This window comes from Bactrocera neohumeralis, chromosome 6 (genome assembly GCF_024586455.1).
Source record: "Bactrocera neohumeralis isolate Rockhampton chromosome 6, APGP_CSIRO_Bneo_wtdbg2-racon-allhic-juicebox.fasta_v2, whole genome shotgun sequence".
Taxonomy (NCBI): domain Eukaryota; kingdom Metazoa; phylum Arthropoda; class Insecta; order Diptera; family Tephritidae; genus Bactrocera; species Bactrocera neohumeralis.
The window spans coordinates 67,770,722-67,797,123 of NC_065923.1; the positions used below are offsets into that span (position 1 = coordinate 67,770,722).

General features: G+C 38.2%; 2 protein-coding genes across 3 annotated transcripts in view; one reads left to right on the top strand and one right to left on the bottom strand.

Moving 5' to 3' along the window:
* The window catches only part of LOC126761755 (uncharacterized), a 40,508-nt gene extending 14,597 nt beyond the window's left edge, over positions 1-25,911 (bottom strand). For both annotated transcript variants that reach the window (XM_050478134.1, XM_050478133.1), the window contains exons 1-4: positions 25,519-25,911; positions 3,176-4,726; positions 1,515-1,664; positions 1,291-1,452 (exon numbers count right to left, since the gene is read on the bottom strand). In XM_050478134.1, the coding sequence (XP_050334091.1) occupies positions 1,291-1,452; positions 1,515-1,664; positions 3,176-4,427 (1,564 nt within the window). In that variant the 5' untranslated portion in view covers positions 4,428-4,726; positions 25,519-25,911. The remainder of the gene's footprint in view (positions 1-1,290; positions 1,453-1,514; positions 1,665-3,175; positions 4,727-25,518) is intronic.
* Positions 5,074-6,558, top strand: LOC126761757 (uncharacterized). The gene has a single exon (XM_050478135.1). The coding sequence runs from the start codon at positions 5,196-5,198 to the stop codon at positions 6,285-6,287; it is 1,092 nt and encodes a 363-aa protein (XP_050334092.1). The 5' UTR covers positions 5,074-5,195; the 3' UTR covers positions 6,288-6,558.
* Positions 25,912-26,402: the final 491 nt, after the last annotated feature.

Genomic DNA, 26,402 nt, shown 5'->3' on the forward strand with positions numbered 1-26,402 from the left:
AATTTTCCATCATGACAACGCCTAGCTTGTAGCCCAGATCTTGCCTCTTTTTACTACTATGTGTGCAGATCGCTGCTGAACGCCTTCACTGAAATACGTTTTGCAACAGAACAGATTATCAAAAATTGTCTTGATTCATTCTTGGCCACCCAGCCGGCGCTGGACTCCGATCTTTCAATTTGTATGGCTATGCTATGTGGTGAAGTGAACCGATCTGCACAATTTTTTTTGGATGTTGTCCTCTCTCGACGAACAAAGACCAAATTCTACAAGTCACTCATCATCCTCGTCCTGCTATATGGTACAGAGACAGTCGACGCTACGAGTTTTCGAGAGAAAGGTTCTGCGGAAATTTTTTGGTCGTTTGCGCATTGGCAACGTCGAATAACGCATTCGATGGAATTATGGGCTGTGCGAGATATACAACGTTCAGCGAATTAAGAGACAGCGCCTACGCTGGCTAGGTCATGTCGTTTGAATGGACGAAAACACTCCAGCTATGAAAGTATTCGACGCAGTACCCGCCGGTGGAAGCCAGAGGAAGAGGAAGACCTCCACTCCGTTGGAAAGACCAAGTGGAGAAGGACCTGGCTACACTTGGAATTTCCAATTGACGCAAAACAGCGAAAATTAAAAACGACTGGCACGTTGTTGTAAACTCGGCTATAACCGCGTAAGCGGTGTCTACACTAATAAAGAAGAAGAATAAGCTATGCGAAATTTCTTAAATATATTTCGTCTACTGAAAAAGTTTGCATGGAAACACTTGATTCCGATCATTCAGTTTGTATGACAGCTATATGCTATAATGGTCCTTAAGCGGCGGTTCCGGCGAATGATTTTCGGAAATTCAGATCGATATCTCAAAAACTTAGAGAGTAGTTTCAGTATATGCAGACAGACAGACGTGGCTAAATCCGCTCAGCTCGTTATGCTGATCACATCCATATACATATATATTTTATATGATTTCCGACGTTTCATTCTGGAAAATTATAGACCCAATATTAAAATAGTACTGAGTAGCGTTTCATAAGTTCAGAAACTGCAACTTCAAAATAATTATGAACAACATATATGCTGGTTTTTGAGATTTGTGTACTGTTTAACAACGAAATCATAATAGTTTGAAACTGGAAAGTAATAGTTACATACGTTTTGTAGGAACGGGGTTTCTTTTGACTTTTTTTATATACCATTCTCTCAATAAAAAAGACTTACAAAAAATAATAGTTTCTCTTTTCTTACAATATATTAATAAAAAAACAAAATTTTCGTATACAATCTCACCTTTCGTGCAAAAAACACGTCGTGTTGGCTTCGTGTGACTAACCGAGTGAAAACCATTCGCACATTGACACATGGCATTGTGTCGCACTTGAACACAAAGGGAATTTTCGTCGCTAAACATACAGGTTTCATCGTAGAAACACTGTTCGCCCAGTTTTTTCGCTGCAAACGTTTCAAAAAAAAGTTAGAAAATACCATAAATTAGGTGATGAGTGTGCACTTACGTTTATCGCAACCTTTTGTCAGTCCAAGCTGCACTGGGTAATTTCTTTCACAGCCGCAAATCTTTGTCTCCCTATCACAGGTGACATGAATTAATGAAGTTTCGCATGTCATGTTACTGAAGCAGGGAGCACCAATATATTTGCCCTTAGCTGTTGTTGATAAATAATCAAATAATAAATATATATAGATATTTTGATATTTTGATATTAGTAGCGTCACAACAAGCAACTACAGGGATGGATTATTTTAGTGGTCAACCATAAAATGTTAATCATTATGATTCCTTCTGAAAATTTTTTGGATTCCTTTGATACCGTAGCCGATCCTAAAGAGGACCTCCGTAAAAAGGGTACTGGCAGTGAGAGAAACTTTCTTCAGTAAAATTATATCCAATTAAAAATCAAAAAAATTATTGTTAGATGAATACAAGTAATGATCGAAAAATTAGTAAAAATTCGATTTTTGACAAAATGCCAGCTTCTAAAAAAATTTCGTTTTTTCGGAAATTTTTACATATTAGAGTGGCTTAAAAAATCGAAATTATTGTCGAAAAACGTATTGCTACGATCATTATTTGATAAATGAAATGCAGACGCGATTCGTATGAAAATATTAAGTCAATCAGTCCAATCCAATCGGATAATATTCGACCGAATATATAGCAACTGTTGCTTAGAGTATACACGAAGACCGTTAAGCATCGACGTTCGAGGCAACTCGGACTGAGGAATGGAACGACTTGGCGCTTTTTACGTCGAGATCGTAAATTGAAAGCTGACAAAATACAGCTTGTGCAAGAACTGAAGGCGCTCGTCCTTCCTATGCGATGAGGCCCATTTCTGGCTCAATTGGCATATAAATAAACGAAATTGCCGCATTTGGGATGAAGAGAAACCTGAAGAAATTCAAGAGCTGCAATTTCATACAGAAAAAACAACGGTTTGATGTGGTTTGTGGGCCGGTGGAATCATCGGTCCATATTTCTTTAAATATGATGTCGTTGAAAACAAAACCGTTAATGACCGCCGTTATCGCGCCAATATAACCGACTATTTGATGCCTGAAATTGAAGTTCAATTGAGCTCGTGATCTCGGCGACATTTGGTTTCAAAAAGACGGCGCCACATCCGACACGTCGCATCAAGGAAGGGATTTATTGAGAGAACACTTCGGTGAGCAGATAATTTCACGTCTTGGGCTGGTCTATTGCCCACCGAAATCTTGTGATAACACACCCTTAGACTTTTCCTTGTGGGGATATGTAAAGTCTAAAGTCTACGCGGACAATCCCGCTTCGATTCAGGCCTTAGAGCAAAACATCACACATGACATTCGCCAGTTACCAGTTGAAATACTCGAAAGAGTCATTGAAAATTGGACTCAACGGATGGACCTTCTGAGACGTACTTGCGGACAACATTTGAAAGATATAGTCTTAAAAAAATAAATGCCAAAGAACGTTCTTTCGAATAAAAAATAAACTTTCCTCATTAAATTTGTAGTTTATGTATTTTTTCTTTGAAAAAATAGGGAACCTCGAAATGGATCCCCTTTAGTATACAAAATTTGGTTAAACAATAAAACAAAAACCAATCGGAATGGACATTTGGTCTACCAGCAAAAGGAAATAATTTCATGAATTAACTTTTTGCTTACTCACCAGATCTATTGTTAATTAAAGCCTCGTATTCATCAAATTCGTCATCATGATAGGCGGAATCATCCTCATCATCAGGCACATGAGCGGTATCGCGCTTTGTAACGCGCTGCACTTTCGCTAGGCTGGTGTCGTTCGCGTACACCACAAAGTCGACTGACGCCTTAGCTGTTGCTAACAATGAAGCATTCACAGTAGCAGTTGTCAAGTTAACGGCGACAGGTGATGGCTTTGTTATAGTATTGTGCATAGTTTTAGGCGATAGGACTGACGTTGTGTCTTGGGCACTGTTGTCAATCACTATTACATTGCTTTTCGTCACATTTTGCGCAGTAGGATCACCAGCAAACGGCGACAAAGCGACTGCCCCCGCAGAGAGCGCATCATTGGCAACGCTATTACTATTATTGTTATGCATTGTCGCATTGGCAATGGCTGTCGCCGCAGCGGAGGCGCGCATCATTACGGTACAATAGATGAAAAATACGAGCGTTAAATAGAAAATGCTACGCGTATCGAGGCCACTACCAGCATACGTGGTTCCGCTTCCGGTGGCAGTACCAAACGCACTGTAGAGACCACAACCGCTGACATCACCTGCGTCGGCATCATGTCGTACAACGCCACCGCTACCACTACGGAGGCATGTGGTGCGCAAAAATTTGCTGAAGTGTGTTTGTGTAAGGCTTTTATGGCAACGTCTCGCATGCAGAATGCTGGCGTCGTGCACACAACGCTGTCGTGTATTATGGTTGTGTGGCATATAGTCATTAATATCAGCTACGACATCGGCATCTTCAGCGTACGCAGTCACGCACGCGTATGTTTCACGCATGTTGCACGCGGCTGCTGTAGCGGAAGTCGCTACAAGTGCATACAGAGCAGAGAAGCGAAAATAGTCGACAGTGGGCGTTAGCTGTGGTTGTTGTTTGTGTTGTTGTTGCATTTGTGTTGTTGCCACTGTCTCGCTCGCATGTCGTGCATAATACAATTGCTCTCGCCGAATTGGTCCTAGTCGTTGATTTGATTGTTGCTTTTGTTGTTGTCCAATATATTCGTTGTGTGTAGTGGTTGTGGTTCTGCTACAGTTGCTTTTGTGTATATTATTTTTGTTGTTGTTACGCTGTAAGTTTTCTCTCGTACTCGTCGCTAGCGTTGCAAACTCTTTCTGAATCCTAGCATGGAAAAGTTGTCGTTTGTTGTTGTAACTGCTGTGAATTTCCACAATATTTTCCATCGCTGGTTTTGTGGACATGTGAGCAGAAATTGGTTTTTGTTGCTTTTGTGTTAGTTTCTTGGAAGACTATAACGATATTTGGGTTGTTGTTACATTTTTACTGTTCGCTTTTGTATAATTAAAGTACGGGTTTCCGTTGTCACTTGTGTGTATTTTTTATTAAATTCCTTATTTATCCTTTTGTTTATGTTTGGAACATTCTACATACATATATCTGCATACATAATATTAGCTACTCCAGCGTTTATTAGAAACCAGTTTGGCTTATTATACCTGTATTTTATATATATTTCGAAACTCTGATAAGGATATTTCTGCTGAAAATACACATAAAAAAGAAAGTAAATATTATATTTAATAAATCAGTTTCTTGATATTCGTTACATTTTACAATTTAGGTACAAAGTGGCAACACAGTTATTAATTTATATTCAAAGCACTGTGTAAATTGTGGATGCAAGGTTTTGGAAAACTTATTTCGATAATAAATTTGAGGAAATATAAATGATAAATAAATCTATTTTTTATTAAATTTTTAACTACTCATTCATAAATAAGCAATAAATATTTCTTTACATAAATGAAATATAATTTAGTGTGACGTTCTGCTATCGATAAAACTGCACTATCTATCGATATTATGTCAACACTTTGTTGGCAGCTGTTTACATTTAAATATACTGGCAGCATACAGCAACAAAATGCATTTGTACTATTTTCAACCAATTTTAAACGAACATTTTTATTTTAAATAAAAAGTATTTGCATGTGTTGTTTGCTAAAGAAATGGTTAGAATAAGAGGCGTGAAGTGTGCCATATCAACGGATGGACATTTACTGAAAGGCGATGGCGTTCTTATCACCAATCCAAAGCATGTTGAATTCGCGCGCAAACGTAGGAAGGACTTTCGTCCAGAAAATCGTGTCTGTGCAGATTGTGCAAAAGTCTTTACACATATGTATAATATGAAACTAAAGAGCGCTATAGAGAAAAAACAACGTCACTCACTAACTGTGTCCTCTTCGTCGTCAGTGGACGACTTTGATCGTATTGTATATAAAACGCCGCGTACAAAGCATTTGCGAGATTTTGTAAAACAAAGTGCACCGTACAATTTGGGAGGACGCTCTCAGGAGTTAAGGGAAAGTGTTGAAAAAGAAAATCAAGCTGATAACGAAAATGTTGGTAACACCAGCTATGAATCATCAACGCATTCGCTAATGGTTAGTGATGATAGCAGTATAAATTCCACAACTAATATTGGTTTCGAAAGGGTGCCATCTCCCGCTGCTCATGAGGTTGTATCAGACATTAGCGTTAATTCACAGCATTTGTCACAAAAAGTAATACCATTAGCCAACGCTTCAACAACTGCGACAATTGATATCAGGAGTTTAGAAAATAATGTAGGACCAGATGCTCATGAAGTTGCTGAGGAAGTTCCGTCAATCGATAGTGACAACTCACAAAATTCATCACAAACTGTAAGACCATTAGCCAACGCTACAGCGACAGCCACAAACAACGCCAGCAGAACAGAAAGTAATATAGGACGAGATGAGAATATCACGAAGGATTCCACATTATGGCGTAAACCGTTGCAGCCAGCAAAACGTAAAAGAGTGCACATTGTGACAGAACCGCCAAGAAATCATATATCTGTAAATTCACCAGCGCCAACTGTAAACAATCGGGCTGCACCAGTTTCAGCAAATTCATCTACAAGCAGCGATGACGACTTCGATTTCCTACCAAGCTTGAATGCAGTTAATGGCACGCGTTTACCGCATATACAACCAATACCGAAACGCCGGCAGTTCCAGCACGCCATACCAACGGTGCAGGATATCTATATGCAAGGAATCACCGGCGGCTAGATTCGATAAGGGAGATCTGTTGCAAAATTTATATATAATATTTTAGGCCAATTGCTTGTATTTATACTGATGCTCGAAATTAAAAATTTTATAGATATTTAAGTTAAAAAGTTGTTAATGTGAATCATATAGTATATTATAATTAGACTTCTATTTATATAGCATAAGATTATATTTTGTGTACTAGTAAAACTATTATTGATTGTATATGTATGTATTTTTGAAGCATGTTCGCTTATTTCAATAAAAATTGTAACAATAAAAATGAAAATATAGTGAAAAGCGCTTTTTTATGCTTCACAATAGTTTTCGCCAGTCCATTGTTCAACGTTTAAGTTGGCAGCAACACATACAAAGAACGACAATCTATATTTTTTATGTTTCTTGTTGTTTGGTATTCACTCGATAAGCTCTATTTTTTGTCATTTAAGTTAATTTATTGCAACAAGTCAACAAGTTTAGTAAGAACAGAATAGTCAACTGACACTGAACTTTGCTGAAGGATGTTGACATGTATATAAGTCTAGTTGGCTAGGATGCAGTAACTTTTCTTAAGTTTTAATGGAAAAAAACAGTTTTTCAACAAACTTAAAAATTTGTTATAGTCAAACTTTTCTTCGAATTTCTATATAATTGTTTAAATTTGCAAAATAAATGTTTACTATTGCTAAAATTTTAAAGAGAATTTAGAAGAGTAACCCGCTTATTATGCTAAATATTGTTTCTCTTAATTTGTTATAAAAACAAAACTTTGAATGCCAACTAAATGCTATTGAAGTCCGATCTGACCAATTTGTTCGGAGATTGTTGCACTGTGAAATAAAAAAGTTTTCCATGCAAGAATGTGATTTTGAGCGATCAGTTTATATGACAGATATATGCTATAGTGGTTCTTTCTCAACCTTTTGTTCGGAGTTTACGTTGGACTAATTCATTACAAATGTCTTGAATATAGGTTTTCCACGACAGTCGGGTCCACGTAACCGGAACGTAACCGGATTTTTTACTCTGTCAACTCGACAGAATTCTGCCGCTACGACAACAACAACAACAACAAAATCTTGAAGAAAATGTTGTATGGAAAAAGGACTTGAAATTTATCGTTTGGTTTGCATGGTAGCTATATGCTATAGTGTTCCGTTCCCAACAATTTGTTCGGAGATTGTAGCGCTCTTTTGGACAATAACCGTAACGCTCGTACCCACGTAACGCTCGGGTCTACGGTCGGACTGTCCACTCTGCAGAATTCAACAACAACAATAATCTATGCCAAATTTTGTTGAGATAACTCGTAAAAAAAGTTGTTCATACCTGGACTTGATTTTAATCGATCAGTGTGTAGGGCAGTTATAACCTATTGTGGTCCGATATCGGCCTTTCCGACAAATCAGCAGTTTCTTGGAGGAAAAAGAACCCGAGAAAATTTTCAGATCGATATCTCCAAAACTGAGTGACTAAATACTAAATATACCTTGTTTAGGGTATAAGAAATTATTAGAACGCTTGAAATTTGTTTATATGTTTATGTATGTATGTAAATTCGTATATAAAGTGTATTTTTCAGCACAATGGGTTTTTATTGTTACTGATTTCATCATTAATAGCTGCCGTGGAAGCATCCTCCAACATAATAACCACTTCATCACAACCAAACGTGATAATAGTTGACTCAGTAAGCAAGCTGTGTATATAAGCAATCGTGAAAATGTCGCCGGGAGGTAGATGCGGGCGCTGCTGAATCAGTTGGTCTTTATAAATTGCTTATGTCTATTATGCACATTAGTAAACAGAAGAAAAAAATATAAAGAAAGTGATAATGATATGCGGAAAAACACTTGCTGTTGACAGCCCGCAAAAGTATGCTTCATATTTGTACATGTTGGTATGCAGGTCTTTTCGAAAGTGTCTATTGCATCAATAGCCATATATGATGTCATGCACTAAAAACCCGATAGAGAAATTTGCGCACAGCACATAGAAGAGCTCTTACTGCTAGTGAATAGATGGGATTTCATTGAGGAAAAAATAAGGGTATATAAATTTATATATTAATTTTCGGAAGTGTCGTCTATTCATGGGACATATTTATATGTATGCACTTAAGTATATAATTCATAGCTTTAATTCATACTTAAGTATATCCATAGCTTCTTCCCGTGTAGAGGTTACATAGCATACAAGGGCATACCCAGTGTGACAGTTTAAAAAGGCGATTGTAACAAAAAAGTACCCGGAAATTGTAAATAAAACGAAAAATATTTAATTATTCATAAATTTTAGTTTTGCCGCCTTCAAAGTAATCTATGCCAACGATTTTTCCGGTGCTCAAAACATTTTTCATAAGCACTTTTTGAGTTGTGCTTCAGCTCCTTCAGTGAATTTTGTTGTATTTCTTCGATCGACTGAAAACGGGTTCCACGGGGCTGCAATTTCAGTTTGGGGAACAAGAACAAATCACACGGAGGCAAATCTGTTGAATACGGTGGTTGATCGATGGTATTCATTGCATTTTTGGCTTTAAATTTTAAAGATGAACTGATGGAGCTGATTGAACTGAGCGACTATGTTCACTTTAGAAGGCTATAACTCAAAAAATATTTGAGCTATTGATTTTAAATTGTGTATATTATTAAATATTTTATTATGCATTTTTTATTTTCACTTCTAAAACTTTTTTTTTTTACAAACTTTAACTAAATTCACTTCAACTTGTTACCATTCAGCTAATGGAGAAAAACGAAAGGACTGTTGCGTCTTTAAATTTTTCTTGCAGCACCCATTTACAACGTGTAGTTGTCACTCCATATAGCCGCGTATTTGCCTTGAGGGTTTATAGTGTGCAGTGATAGTTGTCGCGTTGCAGTTTGTGACAGGCTGTGTGCATGCGTGTCGCTGACTGCCTGATGATAGTGGTTTATTTAAAGTAATGCGCTTAACGTGTAGATAATATAGAGATGTATGTATGTGTGGGTGTATAGTATGTATCAGCTAGTATGTAGTTATTTACTTGTTTCACTTAAATATTTAATCGATTCTATTATATAATCTCATTAGTGTCGGCAAATTGCGGTTGACTGAGGCGTCATTCCATCCTTCTTGTTGATTTCATTTTGACTTTTCACTGTAAGCCCGTGGACTTGAGTTGACATTTAATTTAAACGAAGTAACTGGAAGAGCGCTAGGGATAAGAAGATATTGCAGTTATTTTACTACAATGATTTGTGTGGTGAAATGAAAAATGTATGAATTCCCTGAATACCTTTAAGAACATTTAACAATTGCTTCCATTTATTTACCTGTATTACTATATTTCTTCGCAGTATTAAGTATTCGCCGAAATATTACAGACATATTCTTAATCAGTTACTGTTGTTGTACAGAACACATGCATGCAATAATTTCGAGGAATGGTGCTGAGTTAACCGTGCCTCGCCAGATAAAAATATGATCTCTCCTGTTACTTAGACCCGACTGGCGTGGCAACGGATTCTTAATCATTAACAGGCCTCGGTTATTTTCCAAGTACATATATACAGCAATAATTTTGAATAAAGAATCCCCATGATCATGGCTTTTAGAGAAACTTGCTAGATTTGTTTACTATAGGCAACACCAAGAGGCAACCTTTCACTATCAGAAGTGACATATTCTACGAGAATTTGTATTGATTTAAAGACCGGAAATTAACGGAGTCTCACAAACCTTATTTTACTACTGGGTGAAGGAGCGGGTTTGGCTATTATTTCTATCATATTTTTATCTATGGGTGCTTGACGAGTTAACGCAAAAAACTTTATGGACCGAATTTACACCTGTGAATCGCTAATGGATCGCAACAAAATCGAACCTTTTCTGAGGCGGATGGTTACGGGTGGTGAAAAGTGGCTCACTTACGACAGCGTCAAGCAAAAAAGGTCGTAGTGAAATCGCAGTGAGCCGGGGCAAACGTTGACCAAGACAGGATTGACCGTTAGCAAGGTTTTGCTATGTGTTTGGTGGTATTGGCAGGGTATCGTCTACTGCGCACTTGCCGTCAAACTCTTAATTCGGACTTGTACTGCCAACAAATAGACCGTCTGATGGAAGCAACCGCTCAGAAGCGGTTTAGTCCGCCTAAATGAGAGGAACTATATTTATTGTTGTTGTTGTGTTAGCGGCCGAAATCTGCCGAGTTGACAGTCCTTGGCCAGATAAAATCCGGGTCCGTTCTGTTTACGTAGACCCGACTGTCGTGGAACGGTCTCTCAGTGTGCTAGGCCACACACATTGATAATTACTAGCCAAAAACTCCAAGAGCTTGGTTGTGATATTCTTATGCATCCACCTTATAGTTTGAACCCGGCAATAAGGGATTACTACCTGTTCTTGTGTATGGCAAAAGTTTTCGCTGGTGAAAAATTCATCTCAATAAAAGCTTATGAAAATTTTTTGCCAATACTGACTAGGGTTTCTATGAAAGCGGCCTTATGAAATTACCTTCGAAATGCCAACAATTTATCGTACAAAACGTTGCTTATTTCATCTATATCGAATAGTTCTAATGTAAAAATAATATATTCTTTAACTTGACCTTACATATTAAGTACATATTGGGACGGGCCGACAATTTAGGTTAAAATTTCTCGAATACTTGTTCGCTTTCGACATGATCTTTCTGTGATCCACTCATTACCTTTAAGTTCAAAGCAGATTTCAAAATGGAATGTGGTATTCACCATTCACTACACCCTTAACAGAATGAGTACTCCGGACCGGGGTTGCTTTTGATAACAGTCTCTAGATAATGGTACATTGCATACAAATTAACCTAATCAAACCAAAGAGGAGTTTAATAACTGAGGAACCAGCTCTGAAAGTCTTTATTTGAATGAGAATTCCAAAGTCAGTCAAATCGCAAACTCTGTTATTTAAACTGGTATAAAACAAGAAGGAGAGTGTGTAAATTTTTCAGCTAGAAATGTCAAATTTAGTAAGACATATTTCTTTAAAAATACACTGTGCAAATCGCAGAAGTCCATAAAGACCGTTCCCAATAGAGTCGGGACTATTCACCGAATAAGTCCGGCATTTGCCGACTAAGGACTGTCAACTTAACTCAAATTTATGGTGTATGGAAATGTTTTCAGTCGCAACAACGGAAATCCAGAAATTCATTTATACATGTAACGGGTGATCCAAATAGAGGTACTTTTTTCAACACATGAAGACCGTGGATAGCCTTTTCGGCGCCATTCGCCGCAACTTAGAACTGACGTATGGAACGACTTGGCGAATTTTACGTCGAGATCTTAAATTGAAAGCGTACAAAATATAGCTTGTGCAAAAACTGAAGCCGCTTGACTTTCCCAAGCGACATTGCTTCGCTTTATGGGCTCTTACAAACTTCCAAGAAGATCCGACGTTTTCGAGCCAAATTTTGTTCAGCGATGAGGTCCATTTCTGGCTCAATGGGTATGTAAACAAGCAAAATTGCCGCATTTGAGACGAAGAGCGACCCAAAGAGATTCAAGAGCCGCCATTTCATCCAGAAAAATAACGGCTTGGTATGGTTTGTGAGCCGGTGGAATCATCGGTCATGCTAAAAATCACAGTTCCACAGCTGAACTTCGAGAATGACCATGGTTAAACTCGAGTTCTGCCATATAAAATAATCTTAAATCAGCTTAAATCATGCTTAGCTGCGCTCTATCATTGAACCACATTCGTTTATGGCAAAGCAATATTAAAGAATCGATATAATCCACCTGCTCGCTCGGAACCGTAAGCAAAAGCCGAAAAGTGGATACAGGACATATTAGGTATGGTCCAACTACCCAACAACGTCCAGTTATACCGTTACAACAACGCTAACGGTAACATTTATGTGCACTGTGTGTGTGTGGATCCTTGCTTTGTTGTGCTGCTTTTATTTACGTGCCTACCTTTCATTTTCGCTATTTTCTCTTTGTTGCAAGCACTTCGAGCCATTGTATCATGCACATTGTCACCGGCATTTTTTATTTATTGATGAATTGTTTTGTTTTCTGCTGCTGTCAAGGCAGAGTGTGAAGCAAACAAACAAACGTTGCCAATGTTTTTGCTTCTGTTTTTGTTTTTGCTTTTTACCGAAATACCCAGCCAAGTATGTGTAATATGCATATAACGGTTAACATTTATCATCGTGTAACGACAACCTACCAAAAAGCCAAAAAAAAAAATGGATTGCTGGAAAAGCGAGAAACCTGCACGATCGAGATTATCTGTGATTTTGCGAATGCATATGCGAAACACGTAGCCTCGAACCGCTCGGATTTGGTTTAACACAAAAACAAGGACGTCCCTGTATTAATCCTCAAATACACACTTAGTAGCACCGACAGCAGAGTTGCGGTCTAGTATGTTTTGCTTGTGGTTGGACACACATGATGTTATTACTGGCTCGATTCCATTGAATGGCACTTTTTAATATTCAATTTCTGTGCAGCAAAGTCGTTTCGGTATGCAAATCTTTATTGTTAAGTATGATTGTATGGAAATTTCATTGTTTTTCCTCTTCTAGCGTGGATATAAGGAGGCTATAGTGTAGGTTTCACTTCAACTTGAAGCTTAACGACAAAGGATTTAGTGGATTTTCAGTTTCGGTTTTAATAAGTAATTAAAATTTAGTCCATTGGTGATGCACTCAAAGTGCTTACGTCTTTGCTAAAGCTGCTTTGAGCTTCCGTTTCTATTTATAGAATTGTACTTGATTAAATTCTTAAGCTTTCACGAAGAGATAATGGGTGTTTATGAGCTCACTTCTTCTTCTTCTTTATTGGCGTAGTTACGGCTTACGCGGTTATAGCCGAGTTCACAAGAGCGCGCCAGTCGTTCCTCTTATTTTCACTATTTACCGCCAATTCGGGATACCAAATGCAGCCAAATCCTTCTCCATCTGATCTCTTTAACAAAGTTGAGATCTTCCTCTACTTCCACCGGCGGATACGAATCGAAAACATGCAAAGCTGAGGTATTCTCTACCATTCGAACAACATGACCCAGCCAGCGCATCCGAGGTCTCCTACTTCGCTGAACTATGTCAATGTCGCCGTATATCGCATATGCGATGACTGTTTGTTTGATGACAGGAGTTATTTCGTCTTATCCTCGTTCACAACCAGACCCTTACGCTTCGCTTCCTTATCCAGTCTAGAGAAAGCAGAACTAACGGCGCGTCTCTATATAGCTCTTCAGCTCGTATTATTTTCTCCAGCAATAGATGGAAGAAGTCACACGATAGAAAGTCTCCTTGTCTGAAATCTCGCTTGGTATCGAACGGCTCGCAGAGGTCATTTCTCATCCGTCATCCCGACGGAGCTTTTGAGATTGCTCGACGTCAGCTTAAACAGCCGCATTAACTTTGGTGGGATACCAAGCTCAAACTATGCCATCCGCCGAAAAGGGATTCACAAGATGTGGTCGTTCTTTATTTTGCCCATAAACTCCTAAAGGTAGATCGCCAGATCGACGAAGCGTTTTGAGCTTACCGCAAATGTAGTAAGGCGATTAATATCAATTCCAGCAATTTCGCTAGGTTCGCCAAAGGTGTGTCTACCGAGATAATTCAATCTCAGTCTGGCAAAGAGAAGGCAGTGACAAGATGTTTATACCTCGCCTTTCTCTATTCAGCTTTGAGAGAGCGGACAATGCCCAGTTAAAACACCTACAATTGCGACGAGATTGCTGATTCACTCTGGGCCAGAAAGATCTCGCAGTGAAGTGAAAAACGCTTATACCTCCTTTGTTGCCAAAGTCTATTTGGTAGAATGAGGATACGAAGTTCTGCTCTGTCTACCGTAATGCTACCGTGAGTCTTCTCATTGCTTTCTAAGCTAAAAAGCCACTCGCTGGCCAGATATTTAATCCCGCCACGGAGGCCTACTTTGTAGACTTCCGGAATATTTATTTTTTAAACAATTTGAATAAGTTTGAGCAGTTCTGGTTTATTTTATTATTTTAGCGCGTATTCTCGGTCACTCGTTGGTAACCCGAAAGGTGTATTATAGTTAACTCCATTCATAATTTTCATTGCCAATTTAATCGCACACATATTTGGCTTGCCAACTTATTTGCTATCCATTGCCAGATGCCAGGCTTTCAAGCAAACGCGCGATGCCGTATAACCTCAATGGCACCTGCGGTATTATTTCTGCTGCTGAGCTCATAAATTTTCTGCTTATTTAGATTGCAATTGTTTGAGAATATGTTTGCCTTGTCTTCTTAGGTACAATAAGTTGCAAGCGCTTACTAGTTACATTATTGTTTATTGCATACTACAAGTATAAGTGGTTTATATGTATGGGAAATTTTGTATATAAAAGGTGAACCATTTCGAGGTTCTCTACATTTTTAAAGAAATTAAACAGAAACTTCAAATTTAATGGGAAATGTTTATTATAACTCGAAAGAACATTCTTTAGCATTTCTTTTTTCTAGGTTAACTCTTTCAAATGTTGGCCGCATCTACGTCTCAGATGGTCCTTTGTTGAGTCCAATTTTCGATGACTCATTTGAGCATTTAGACTGGACTGTCGAATGACTTCGCTCCAAGGCCTGAATCGAAGCGGGTTTGTTCCCATAAACTTTCGTCTTTACATATCCCAATAAGGAAAAGTCTAACGGTGTAATATCACACGATCTTGGTGACCAATCGACCGGGTCAAAACGTGAAATTTTCTGCTGATCGAAGTATTCTCTCAATAAATCTATTGTTTTATGCGATGTTTGGGAAGTGCCGCCGTCTTGTTGTAACCAAATGCCACCGAAATCTCGAGCTTCAATTTCAGGCATCAAATAGTCGTTTATCATAGCGCTATAACGGTCGCCATTGACGGTTACGTTCTTAACGGCATCAATTTCGAAGAAATATGGGCCGATGATTCCACCGGCACATAAACTACACCAAACCGTTTTTTTTTCGGATAAAATGGCAGCTCTTGAATCTTTTCAGTTTGCTCTTTGTCCGGATGGCGGTAATTTTGCTCGTGGCGGCCATGTTTGTTTACGGACTTGTGTCAAATTTTCTCAGCATGTTCAGTAATGTTTGCCATTTCATTATGCCACGTTTCACATTTGAAAATTGTCCAAGATTACTACGCAAATTCATGTTCTTCGGTGGCTACTTTAAGAGCTCTTTGCGCAAAATACGATCGTCTCAGATGAGACGATTTTTGGCTTAATGGTTTCGTCAACAAACAAATTTGTCGCTATTGGGGCGAGCCGCATACTCGTTTGGTTCAGGAAATGCAATTGCATTTGGTGAGGATTGTGTTATGTCGGCATCATCAAGCCTTATTTCTTTTAAAATGTGACAGGAACTGCCGTTACCATCAATAGCGAGCGTTGTAACATAATGTTGACCGACTTTTTTCCCGCAATTTGTTGAAATCGACGTGGACGATTTCTATTCCTAAGAAGACAAAGCGCCGCTTCATGCTTAGCGTCTAAACATGAACACATTGCGTGAGAAGTTTGGCGACTCGTTAATTTTGAGAAATAACTCAGCCAAAAGACATGAGCTTAATTCATAAATTCGATAAGCTAGTTTTTTAGTTAGTTTAGACTCACCCTTATGTACAAGCATATATAATACTACAACAAATCACAGCAGCAAGCCAACGGCTTTATTTATTGTATGCGGAACTCTCACCGGATTAATGGGATGCATTTTAAAATCTCTACTTAATTGTCGGTTAGTAAAGCTCCGAGAATTATTTCCGATATGCTGGCATTATAATTACTTTACACAACGCATACTGCGCCAACTATTTCTGGGAAAATCCCATACTGGTATGGGTGGTGTTGTTGCCCGAAAGTGACACAGCTAAGCGGTGTCATCATCCAATAATCACGTGGCGCTTTTGGGCAGCTGTGCACATGCTTATAAATATATGTATGTATGTATGTATATAAACGCACACGTATAATATGCGGATAATGCCCTTCCAATTATGCAGTAATTTTCACACACGAAAAGGATGCCAAAATCGCACGAAAAAGTGCTCACGCTCGTCATGTGGCACAGAATCGATTAGAAGTGCGCATATATACAGAAGTAAATATGTGTGTGTTTATTTCAAGCACAGCATGTTTTCAACAAAATAACTGTGTCAGTATAAAATCACCCTGCACCCGCCACCCACACGTCGCCATCAAATCACAATTGCCCATAAATATTTTACGGCTACTAATATAAGCTGTATTTTTAAAAATGCATGTATTCGTGCATGTGTGCGGGGAGAAAATGGTCCACAAGGCTCAACCAACCACTAAGCGGACGTCCTTGGAAAATTGTATGCACAGTTTCGGCCAAATGTCAAAGTACTTAACACCAAATGCTGGCTCACACTGTACTCGGCCGTAAATGCCTCTATTGGCTATTAATGGTGAGCTCGGACATGCTACAAACATACACATGCACGACTACATACCGACATATGTTTGTAAATGCGCTTGTGTGATTATCGAATTTTTCAAAAGCACTAATTAAAAGAGTGCCAGAAAATGCAAAACAACATTCGCTTATACCAGTGCTTAAGCTTAGTATTTCGTGCCGCAGTATTTGTTACAATGCAACGAAATAAACGGTATTTAACTAGGCATTAAGTGGTTTATGGTGCATGCGAGAAAATTGTACAATAGCGAAACAGAGACCTCTGCTAAATCATTAAACAGCATGAGATGGTTTTAAAAATGCGCAAGCAACTAGAAAGCTTCGGCTCAGCGCGCTAAAAGTCATCGGTTTTAATGGGAAGCAAGAAAAAAATTGTAAAGTCGGTTGCACCGAAGCTATATTACCGAACTACAATATATATGCATTTCTTATTTAACGGGTGTTCCAGTAGAGGCACTTTTTCAATAGCCTTTTTTGACAGATCACGCGTTGGTCGTGTCAAGCTGTCATTTCGTTTTTGTTAAATATTGTTTGGCATTTCAGCATGGAAAAACTGAACAACGTTTGCAAATCGTTCAACAAAGTTGAAAGATCAAAGTTCCAAGAAGACCCGACGTTTCGAGCCAAATGTTATTCAGCGATGATGCCCATTTCTGGCTCAATGGGTATGTAAACAAGCAAAATTGCCGCATTTGGCACGAAGAGCAACCTGAAAAGTTTCAAGAACTGCCATTTCATCCAGAAAAAAAAACGGTTTGGTGTGGCTTGTGGGCCGGTGGAATCATCGGTCAATATGTCTTCCAAAAAGATGCCGGTGAGAACGTAACCATCATTGGTGACCGTTATCGCGTTATGATAACCGACAATTTGATGCCTGAAATTGGTGCTAGTGATTTCGGAGTGATTTGGTTACAACAAGACGGCGGCACTTCCCAAACATCGCATCAATTAGTGGATTTATTGAGAAAACACTTCGATTGGCAGATATTTTAACGTTTTGGGCCGGTCGATTGGCCACCAAGATCGTGTGATATCACACCGTTAGACTTTTCCCTGTGGGGATATGTAAAATCCAAAGTCTATGCGCATAATCCCGCTTCGATTCAAATGCTATTGTATTCCGATGGAAACAATATATTCGGAGCTTGTACCGTTGGCTTGGTCAATAATTTGTGTCAAATTTCGTGAAAATATCTCTTCGAGCAGAAAAGTTTTCTTTACCAGGACATGATTTTTATCGGTTAGTTTGTATGGTAGCTTTATGGTATAGTGATCCGATGTCGGCGGTTTTGACAAATAAGCAACGACTTGGGGAGAAAAGAACGTGTACATAATTACAGGTTGATATATTCAAAGGTGAGAAACTAATTCGCGGAGCTACAGACGGTAAGACAGATGGATGTAGTTGGACTGACTCAGTTCGTCACGCTGATCATTTATATATACTTACTATATACTATATGTAATTTACTGGGCTCTGACGTTTTATTAATGCTCAGTGTGATAGAGTAGCTCTCTAAAGCCCCGGAGGCATTCGAAGAAACGTCCTATAACTTCCAAATTACCTGATTTAGTAAGAATTTGCTTTCAAACAGTACTTGCTCTGTGTTTGGTTATTTTTACGGAACATCTCCTCGAATTCACAATCTGATCGGGTCAGTGCTCGAGTACGAATAAAAAAGTATGACTTTCGTAAGTGAACCAGAAAAAGTAGGTTAAGATGACCGTCCGTGCCTAGACCTAAAATGTGCATACTCTTCAAGGAATTCATACCTACAGTGCGATCTCTAACAAAAACTAAAAACGAAAAAGAAAAAGTTATCAGCAGAGACTAATTTGAATGATCTCTTAAATTGAATAAAGAGATGTCTTGAAGGGTTTATTTTCCTTATTTTAAGAGTCCCCATTGCTAAGGATCGATGAAGCTTTTCCATAGCAGCAATATATGCAGGAGTTTGCTATTGCATTAGAAAAGATCGGGTTCGTTTTCTTATCTCCCAAAAATGTGCTGGACTCCATATCCACCTTCTTCATCACACTTCTATACTTTAATTAAGAAATTGTGCTTGCCTGGATTTCTTCTGTTTTCTGGATCCAAAAATGGTTAGCGCTTTCTGAGCTCAATGGATTAACAGAAGATCTATACACTTTGCATACGTTTAACCCCATTTTCGAAGCAGTTTTGTCACTCTGATTCAGGCATCTCGAAAACATGCGTTCTGAAACCAACAAACTGTCTCTTCAGGTGTCGAAAAAGGTTCACATCTTGAATTCACCATGCCATTGATAAATACTGGTCTTTGATGGAGCTTCATCGCCAAAAATTGAGTTAAGTACATCGATGAACTCATGCTGAGTTATTCGACGTCAAAAGTTGTAAATATAATCGCGCGAAGATGTTTGCGATTTAATACCAATTTTTGGGCGAGATGAATATTTTAAGTTACTGTACACAACACAAATACCGCGTATATGTAAAAACGTTCGGTACAACATCAAAAATGTCAAACCTTACGATAAAAATCCCGAAATATAAAACAAAACCTACGTATAAACGACACGCTGACTTTCCGAGTTAAATAAGAGGGATCTTCGGTTCAAACCCTAACCGTGTCACAAACAAAAAATATTTGACATTTTTTCTTTAACGCTTTTCGATAGTCATTTCCATGTTTCTAAGCGGATTTCGAATTGAAAACGTTTCTGTCTCAAATCCATCCAACATTCGGAGACAACGTAAAATCCGCCTAAGCATTTCCATACGTTTTTATGTTAACCACAAATAAGGGATTTTCAAAGTAAATGAGCTTAAGCAAAGTCTATGCAGCAACGGCTGCCAAAGCTGATAGCTAAACCCGAGGAAAGCAACAATTTCGGCTAAGGTAAAAGTCTAAAGGAACCGCTGAAAATAGCAAATGTAAGAAGGTAGGTCGGTTGTAGGTCGCTGACGGTGGGTGGATGTGCGCATGGGCGATTCATTGGGCTGACGTGAGATTGCAACAAAGCAATAAAATACACTGTGTTTAGATTTGCCCATATCGCAGATGCAGATGGCTTGAGCTACTTTGTGTCGTTGCCGCTGCCGCTGTTGTTGTCGCAGCTGTATGAGTGGCACATTGTTGGACGTACTCGTACTAGAATGCGCACGTTTAGATTTAGCAAGTGGCGGCAATGTGCTGGTGCGCTAAGTAAGCGTGTTTCTTGCTCGGCTGTTTGGGTGGTTAGGGGCCGGTTTGCTTGTCCGGATGTTCAGCAACGTTGGATAACTGTCGGTGTGGTGTGAGACTACACTCAGTTGTAGATTTGCACATATTTACATGCAAGTGTAAGGATGTACTTGTATATATGTATGCCTTTATGTGTGAGCGCGGATGTTTTGTGCGCTTCCTTTTACTTTGTTGATGTGCGCTCGTGTCGGTATGCGTACTATTCTGTGCATTTATGTTCATTTGTAGGTATGTATGTTTGTCAGTCTTTGTGGGTGGGTGCGAGTGTGTGTGGACTCGTTTTCAATTTATTGCTTGCCCGTCTAACAATAAGTAAATTCTTGACAATGTAGTCATATTTATGTAACTTACGCACCTACATATGTAAGTATTGATGTATGTGTGTCGTCTACAAGACATTTAATAGAATTTATGTATGTATTAAAGTTATGGTGTGTTCAGAGGTGGCAAGGAAAATACTTTACGAAAATCAATTTAATTGCGAAACAACAGAAAACATTTTTATAACCTTGTGCGTTCACATTATTGTTAAAAGAACGTTAGTTGTTTATTCAATTTTTGTTGTCATGATACAATGCACAGGGTACATTAAGTTTGCCACGAGGTTTGTAACACCAATTGGTGATTCCAAGTGTAGCCAGGTCCTTTTCCACCCAGTCATTCCAACGAAATGTAGGTCCTACTCTTCCTCTGCTTCCCACGGCGGGTACAGCGTTGCATACGCTCAGCGCTAAAGCGTTTTCATTCATTCAGACGGCATGACTTAGCCAGCATAGCCGCTGTCTCTTAATTCACTGAATTATATCAATGTCGTCGTCTCTCGTACAGCACATCGTTCCGTCAACTGCGGTATTCGCCAATGCCAATGCGCAAAGGATCATAAATCTACCGCAGAACCTTTCCCCCGAAAACTCGTAACGTCGACTCATCAAATGTTGTCATCGCCCATATCTCTGAACCATATAGTGGGACGGGAATAACGAGGGACTTATAGAGTTTGGTCTTTGTTCATCGAGAGAGTACTTTACTCAATCCGAAATAGCACCTGTTGGTAAAAGTTATTCTGCGTTGTATTTTGAGGCTGACATTGTTGTTGTACTGGTTCCAAGTTAAACTAACATATCTACGACGTCAAAGTTATGACTGTCAAGAGTCCCATAGGAGCCAAATCGCGAGTCCGACGACTGTTTGTTTGCTGACAGGAGGTATTTTCTGTTGCCCTCGCTCACTACCAAACTCATTTGCTTCGCTTCCTTATCCAGCCTGAAGAAAGCAGAACTAACGGCGCGGTTGCTGAAGCCAATGATATCAATATCATCGGTGTATGTCAGCAGCTGTATACTCTTATAGAAGATACCTTCTCTATTCACATCTACAGCTCGAATTACAATATTTTCTCAAAGGTTAGATCGAAGAAGTTGCACGAAAGAGAGTCGCCTTGTCTGAAACGTCGTTTGATATCGAACGGCTCGGAGAGGTCCTTTCCGTTCCTGAGAGAGCTTTTGGTATTGCATAACGTCGGGGATACCAAATTCAGCCATAGCGGCATAAAGGCAGCTCCTTTTCGTGCTGCCAAACGCAGCTTTGAAATCGACGAAGAGCTGGTATGTGTCGATTCTCTTTTCACGGGTGGTATAGGTTACACAGTTGGTACTTAAGATACAGTCTTCTTAGTAACACGTGTGAACGAAGTTTTTTGCAAAGCGACAAATTTCCATGAGTAGTTCCATTGCATGGAAATCTCTAAACACCGTTACATAATGGCCTTATCAATATTTTTTTACTTGAAAGAGACTTAACTACTATCTTTTTATGTTCTACGAGTATTGACTATACCTAAATCTTACCTATTGTAGCACACAAAAACAATTCTCACAATAACCAGCTCAACGTTACCGGAATTACACGGATTTTCTGCGACTAAGCGGTGTTATTTCGGCGATCTAACTTTGTTTGAATCGGCAAAAAGTAGTAAGGGTCCAAAAAAACTATGTACGTACGTCCGAAAAAGACTGCATTGCTTGAAAAACTATATACTTTGGTTATATCAAACAGTGTTTATCATTATTTTACTGCTTCGGAAGGCGCATATTAGATCTGTACGGTAATCTCTTTTCAAAAAAAAAATTTTTTTTTTTGCATTTTCAGTTCCCTTATACACTTAGAATTAATGTAGAAACCCACTTTACCATTGGAAGGTTTCGAAAAAGGCCCAAAAATAATAATACCGCTCGACGTTTGGAGCGCTCGGAGTGCACACCTCAAACTTTAAACGCGTTTTTCTCAAAACACACTTTTTTAAACTGGCGGACATGATTCCGGTCGAACTACTCAACCGATTTGCTTAATTTTTTTTTTAATGTTCACAAAACGCCTGGCTATCGCCCCTACTAGATTCATAATTTTTTATAATTTATTGACAATGTTATGACAAAATTTATGTAAAAAAAAACATGGAAAAAAATTAAAAAAAAAAAAAAAAAACGTTAATTACTTTTTATTTATCAACATTTTTTCATGATTCTAGTAGGGACGATAACCATTCACGTACTTTTTAAGAATAAATTGGGTTTTTGTGTTTCAGATGATCCAAACATGAGAAATCGTGTCCGCCAGTGAAAAAACGCATCTCATTCACCCAGCCAATTCTCCGACAGATGTCATCAAAATATTCCGAAAAAATTTGTTTATACACTCCACGATATACCTCATGATATGTGAAAAAAGTTCTATTGTAGAATAAAAATTTCTATAAAAAAAATGTCAAAAAACAGCCCAGTTTACCCTACTGACCCCTTAAAAGAGAAAGACGAAAAGTTAATATTGATGAATAAAAACGGACATTGATAAAAATAAAAAGTCTTACCCAAAAAGTAACACATATCTTATGAATTATACATATAAATATATTCGATAACTAAATTTTATTTAAAGTCCATCACTTTGTAAACTATAACTGTTGGTAATTTGATACAGGCATTTTTATTTCAGAAATTAAATTTTTACAGGAGAAAGTTAAAGACAATTCTAAAACAACTTTTGGGCTGATCGCACGTGCAAATAGGTTCTTGTTAAAGTTACTAACAGTTAATTGGCAATAAAAATAGCTTTTATTGCGATTTCGTATACCAAGCTCAAACACATTTGCCAGCGTAAATGTACATATTAGTACAGTACACCATGTCGTATGAGCAACACAGAATGTATTTGGCACTGGTATGAAGGCTTAGTATTTTTGTTGTATAAATTAAACTCCGTATAACTTTTAAAGAAACGTTTTTTTAAGGAAAAAAATTAATAAGAAATTTTTGTACAAGAATATCATTTTTTGAAAGTTTTAAAAGTAAACCTATAGAACTAAACTGATAACTTAGAAAAAGCGCTCTTCTCGTACAAAAATTTTCGCTCTACAAAAAAGTTCTTATTAAGCTTTAAGGCTTTGAAAAAGTCATATTATTAATCCAAATGATCAAACAATCCATTGTTATAAACATGTGAAGAGAAATATGATTTGGACGCGTCTTAAAATGAAAATAAAGAGTTTTTATTCGTTGGATCTTTTTTTAAAAAGTTGCTTGGTTTTTGTTTGAACGAAAAATGGCATATTTTCTATAATAGTTTTTTTATCATAAAAAAAAAATTTGTTTAATTTTTTATTATTTCAAAGAGACATATTTTAAAAAGATTTTGAGAAATTTTCAGAAGAAAATATTCAAAAAGTCATTTCCGGCAGCAACTCGGAAAGAAGTGTCTGCGTGTTGAAAGCAGAACTTCTTACAAGATCATCAAAAGTAAAAAGGAACAAGAAAAAACGTTAACTGCACCGAAGCTAATATACCCTTCACAGGTGCATTTCTTTTAGTAACTATGTGTCCAGTTTGTATGGCAGCTATATGCTATAGTAATCCGATCTGAACAATTTTTTCGGAGATTACATTGTTGCTTTAGAAAATAATCTATACCAAATTTCGTGAATATATCTTTTCAAATGTGAAAGTTTTCCATACAAGAACTTTTTCCGATCGTTCGGTTTGTATGGCAGCTATACGCTATAGTGAGCCGATCTGAACAATTTCTTCCGATATTACATTATTTCTATAAACAATAACTTGTACCAAATTTCGTGAAGATATATCGTCAAATGAGGAAGTTTTCCATACAAGCCCTTGATTCTGATCGTTCAATTTGTATGGCAGCTATATGCTATAGTTAATCGATCTGAACAGTTTCTTCGGAGATTACGTTGTTGCCTTAGCAAATAACCTGTGCCAACTTTTGTGAAGATATATTGTCAAATGCAAAAGTTTTCCATACAAGAACTTTTTTCCGATCGTTCAGTTTGTATGGCAGCTATATGTTATAGTGGTCCAATATCGGCAGTTCCGACAAATGAGCAGCTTCTTGAAGAGTAAATGACGTTTGCAAAATTTCAAAAGTTTTGAATCAAAACGATATCTTAAAAACTGAGCGACTAGTTCGTATATATACAGACAGACAGACGGACATGGCTAAATCGACTCAATTCGACATACTGATCATTTTAAATATGTATATACTTTATAGGGTCTCCGACGATTCCTTCTTGTTTCAGGACAAACTTACAATACCCTGTTCAGGGTAACAAATAACGGACTTATACCCTGTTCAGGGTATAATAACTTGGGAAATATTGGACTTCCTAATACCCGCTTGTCACTACATACAAACGCACATATGTAACTGCCGTGTATCCTGTTTTTTTGCACTTACGCACGTTTGAATACAAAATCTACATATTCTATATGTGCAAGCAACATGAAATCGGCTATACTATATACTATATACACATATACATATGTATGCTTTATGTGTATGCATTTATTTCATACAAAAATCACTTTTATTTGTGCTATTTCTAATATTTCTGCCAGCACTTACACGCCACAATGTAACAAAATCAATTCTTCGCTTATCATCAATCATGCGAATTCACGCGCAGCAATGCAGCACATCAATCAAACGGTACATAGCAATTTTCGGCATATTTTGCCAATAACTGTAGTTATATTTCATGCATTTTACGGTATTTTTTCAATTTTTTTTTTTTGCACAGCGCGTCACTATTGCAGCTTCTTATTATTTCTTCCAACGAATTGCTTGCAATAATTTTTTTTAATATTTTTTTCTATAACAAATAACTTGCTTTTCCATATATTATTGCACTCTGCACATAATTGAATAACCAACGTAACATCGTCCACGCTTTGCAGCAGTTCGCAAAGGACAAGCGGAGAAGAAGAAGCAGCAACGGCAGCGGAATAAGAGGGTGCGGGGAAAAAACAAATTTTTAGCCGTCGTGTGGAGTGGGTGTGTTTGCGTTTCGTGTGACAAGCACGTATTGGCGAGGCGAGACGAAGCGCAGCGAAAGCGCTGCTTGCGCTAAAGGTGGTGGGTGCGTTTTACTGCAGCGAGTTCGAAAATGGGGAGTAAAATGAAGGAAAAAAAAACTTTTCTCGATAGCCACTACTGCCCTTATTTCCACATTTCACACAATATCGTATTGCAAGCACTTAAGAAATTCGCAATTTTTATTTTTTTTTTAGTTTACACTTACATAGCAGCACACGCTGCGTGTTTGTGGCAAATTTTTCACAACGAACTTTTTGCCAAACTCAACTCATTGCACGGTAAAATGTACTTTAAGCGCATAAGTAACGCGCACACATACACACACACACGCATATATAGATGATTACTTCTTTTTCCCTAATTTTCTTTGCGCTTTGACCAAATTGATTTACATAATTTTGCATTTTCTTAATCAATACTGCTTAATCATTTTTACTTCGTTTTCACTCGACTTTTGCGCCACTTCACTTCAATAAGACAGCGTAATTGGTCGCAACGCGTTGTTAATGTCACAAAAAAGCAGAAAAATACACAACTTTTAAAGTATATTGCAACGCAAAGTTAACATTTTCACAAGCGTTGCGTTTACGCGTTCACTTCACACGACTGCCACATTGCGATTGACGACGATTCGGCGCTGGCGCTGGCGATGGCGATGGCTCTGGCGAGGAATCAAGTCAAGTACTCCCTGCAACCAACTACTCGCATGCAGCATGTTCTTGCTACACTTGCTTGTTGTTGTCGTCTTTTAATGTTATTGTGTGCTGTTGTCATTCGTTTTGGTGTAAGCTGTGTGCGTGTAGTGCCATTCGCGCCCATTGGAAATGAACGAGTTATTTGACTTGGCGGTATTTGTAGCAAACGTGCGCTTATTATGTGTGTTGTTATTGTTGGTGGTGGGTGTTAATTTCGGCAGGCCAGGCGCTCCATTATTAGTTCCGGCTTTCACTCGTGTGGCGCGTTCAGTGACGTCTTCCGCCGATTGCCTGTGCATTCGTGTGTGTGTGTGTGAGTGTGTTTATGCCGAATGCGAAAAATTGCTGAAGCTTTTAAAGTGTTAAAAAGTTGCTGGCGGTACAATAAGCTTTT

Coding starts and splice junctions, on each gene's coding strand:
- LOC126761757 (XM_050478135.1), top strand. CDS start 5,196: ATGGTTAGAATAAGAGGCGTGAAGTGTGCCATATCAACGGATGGACAT.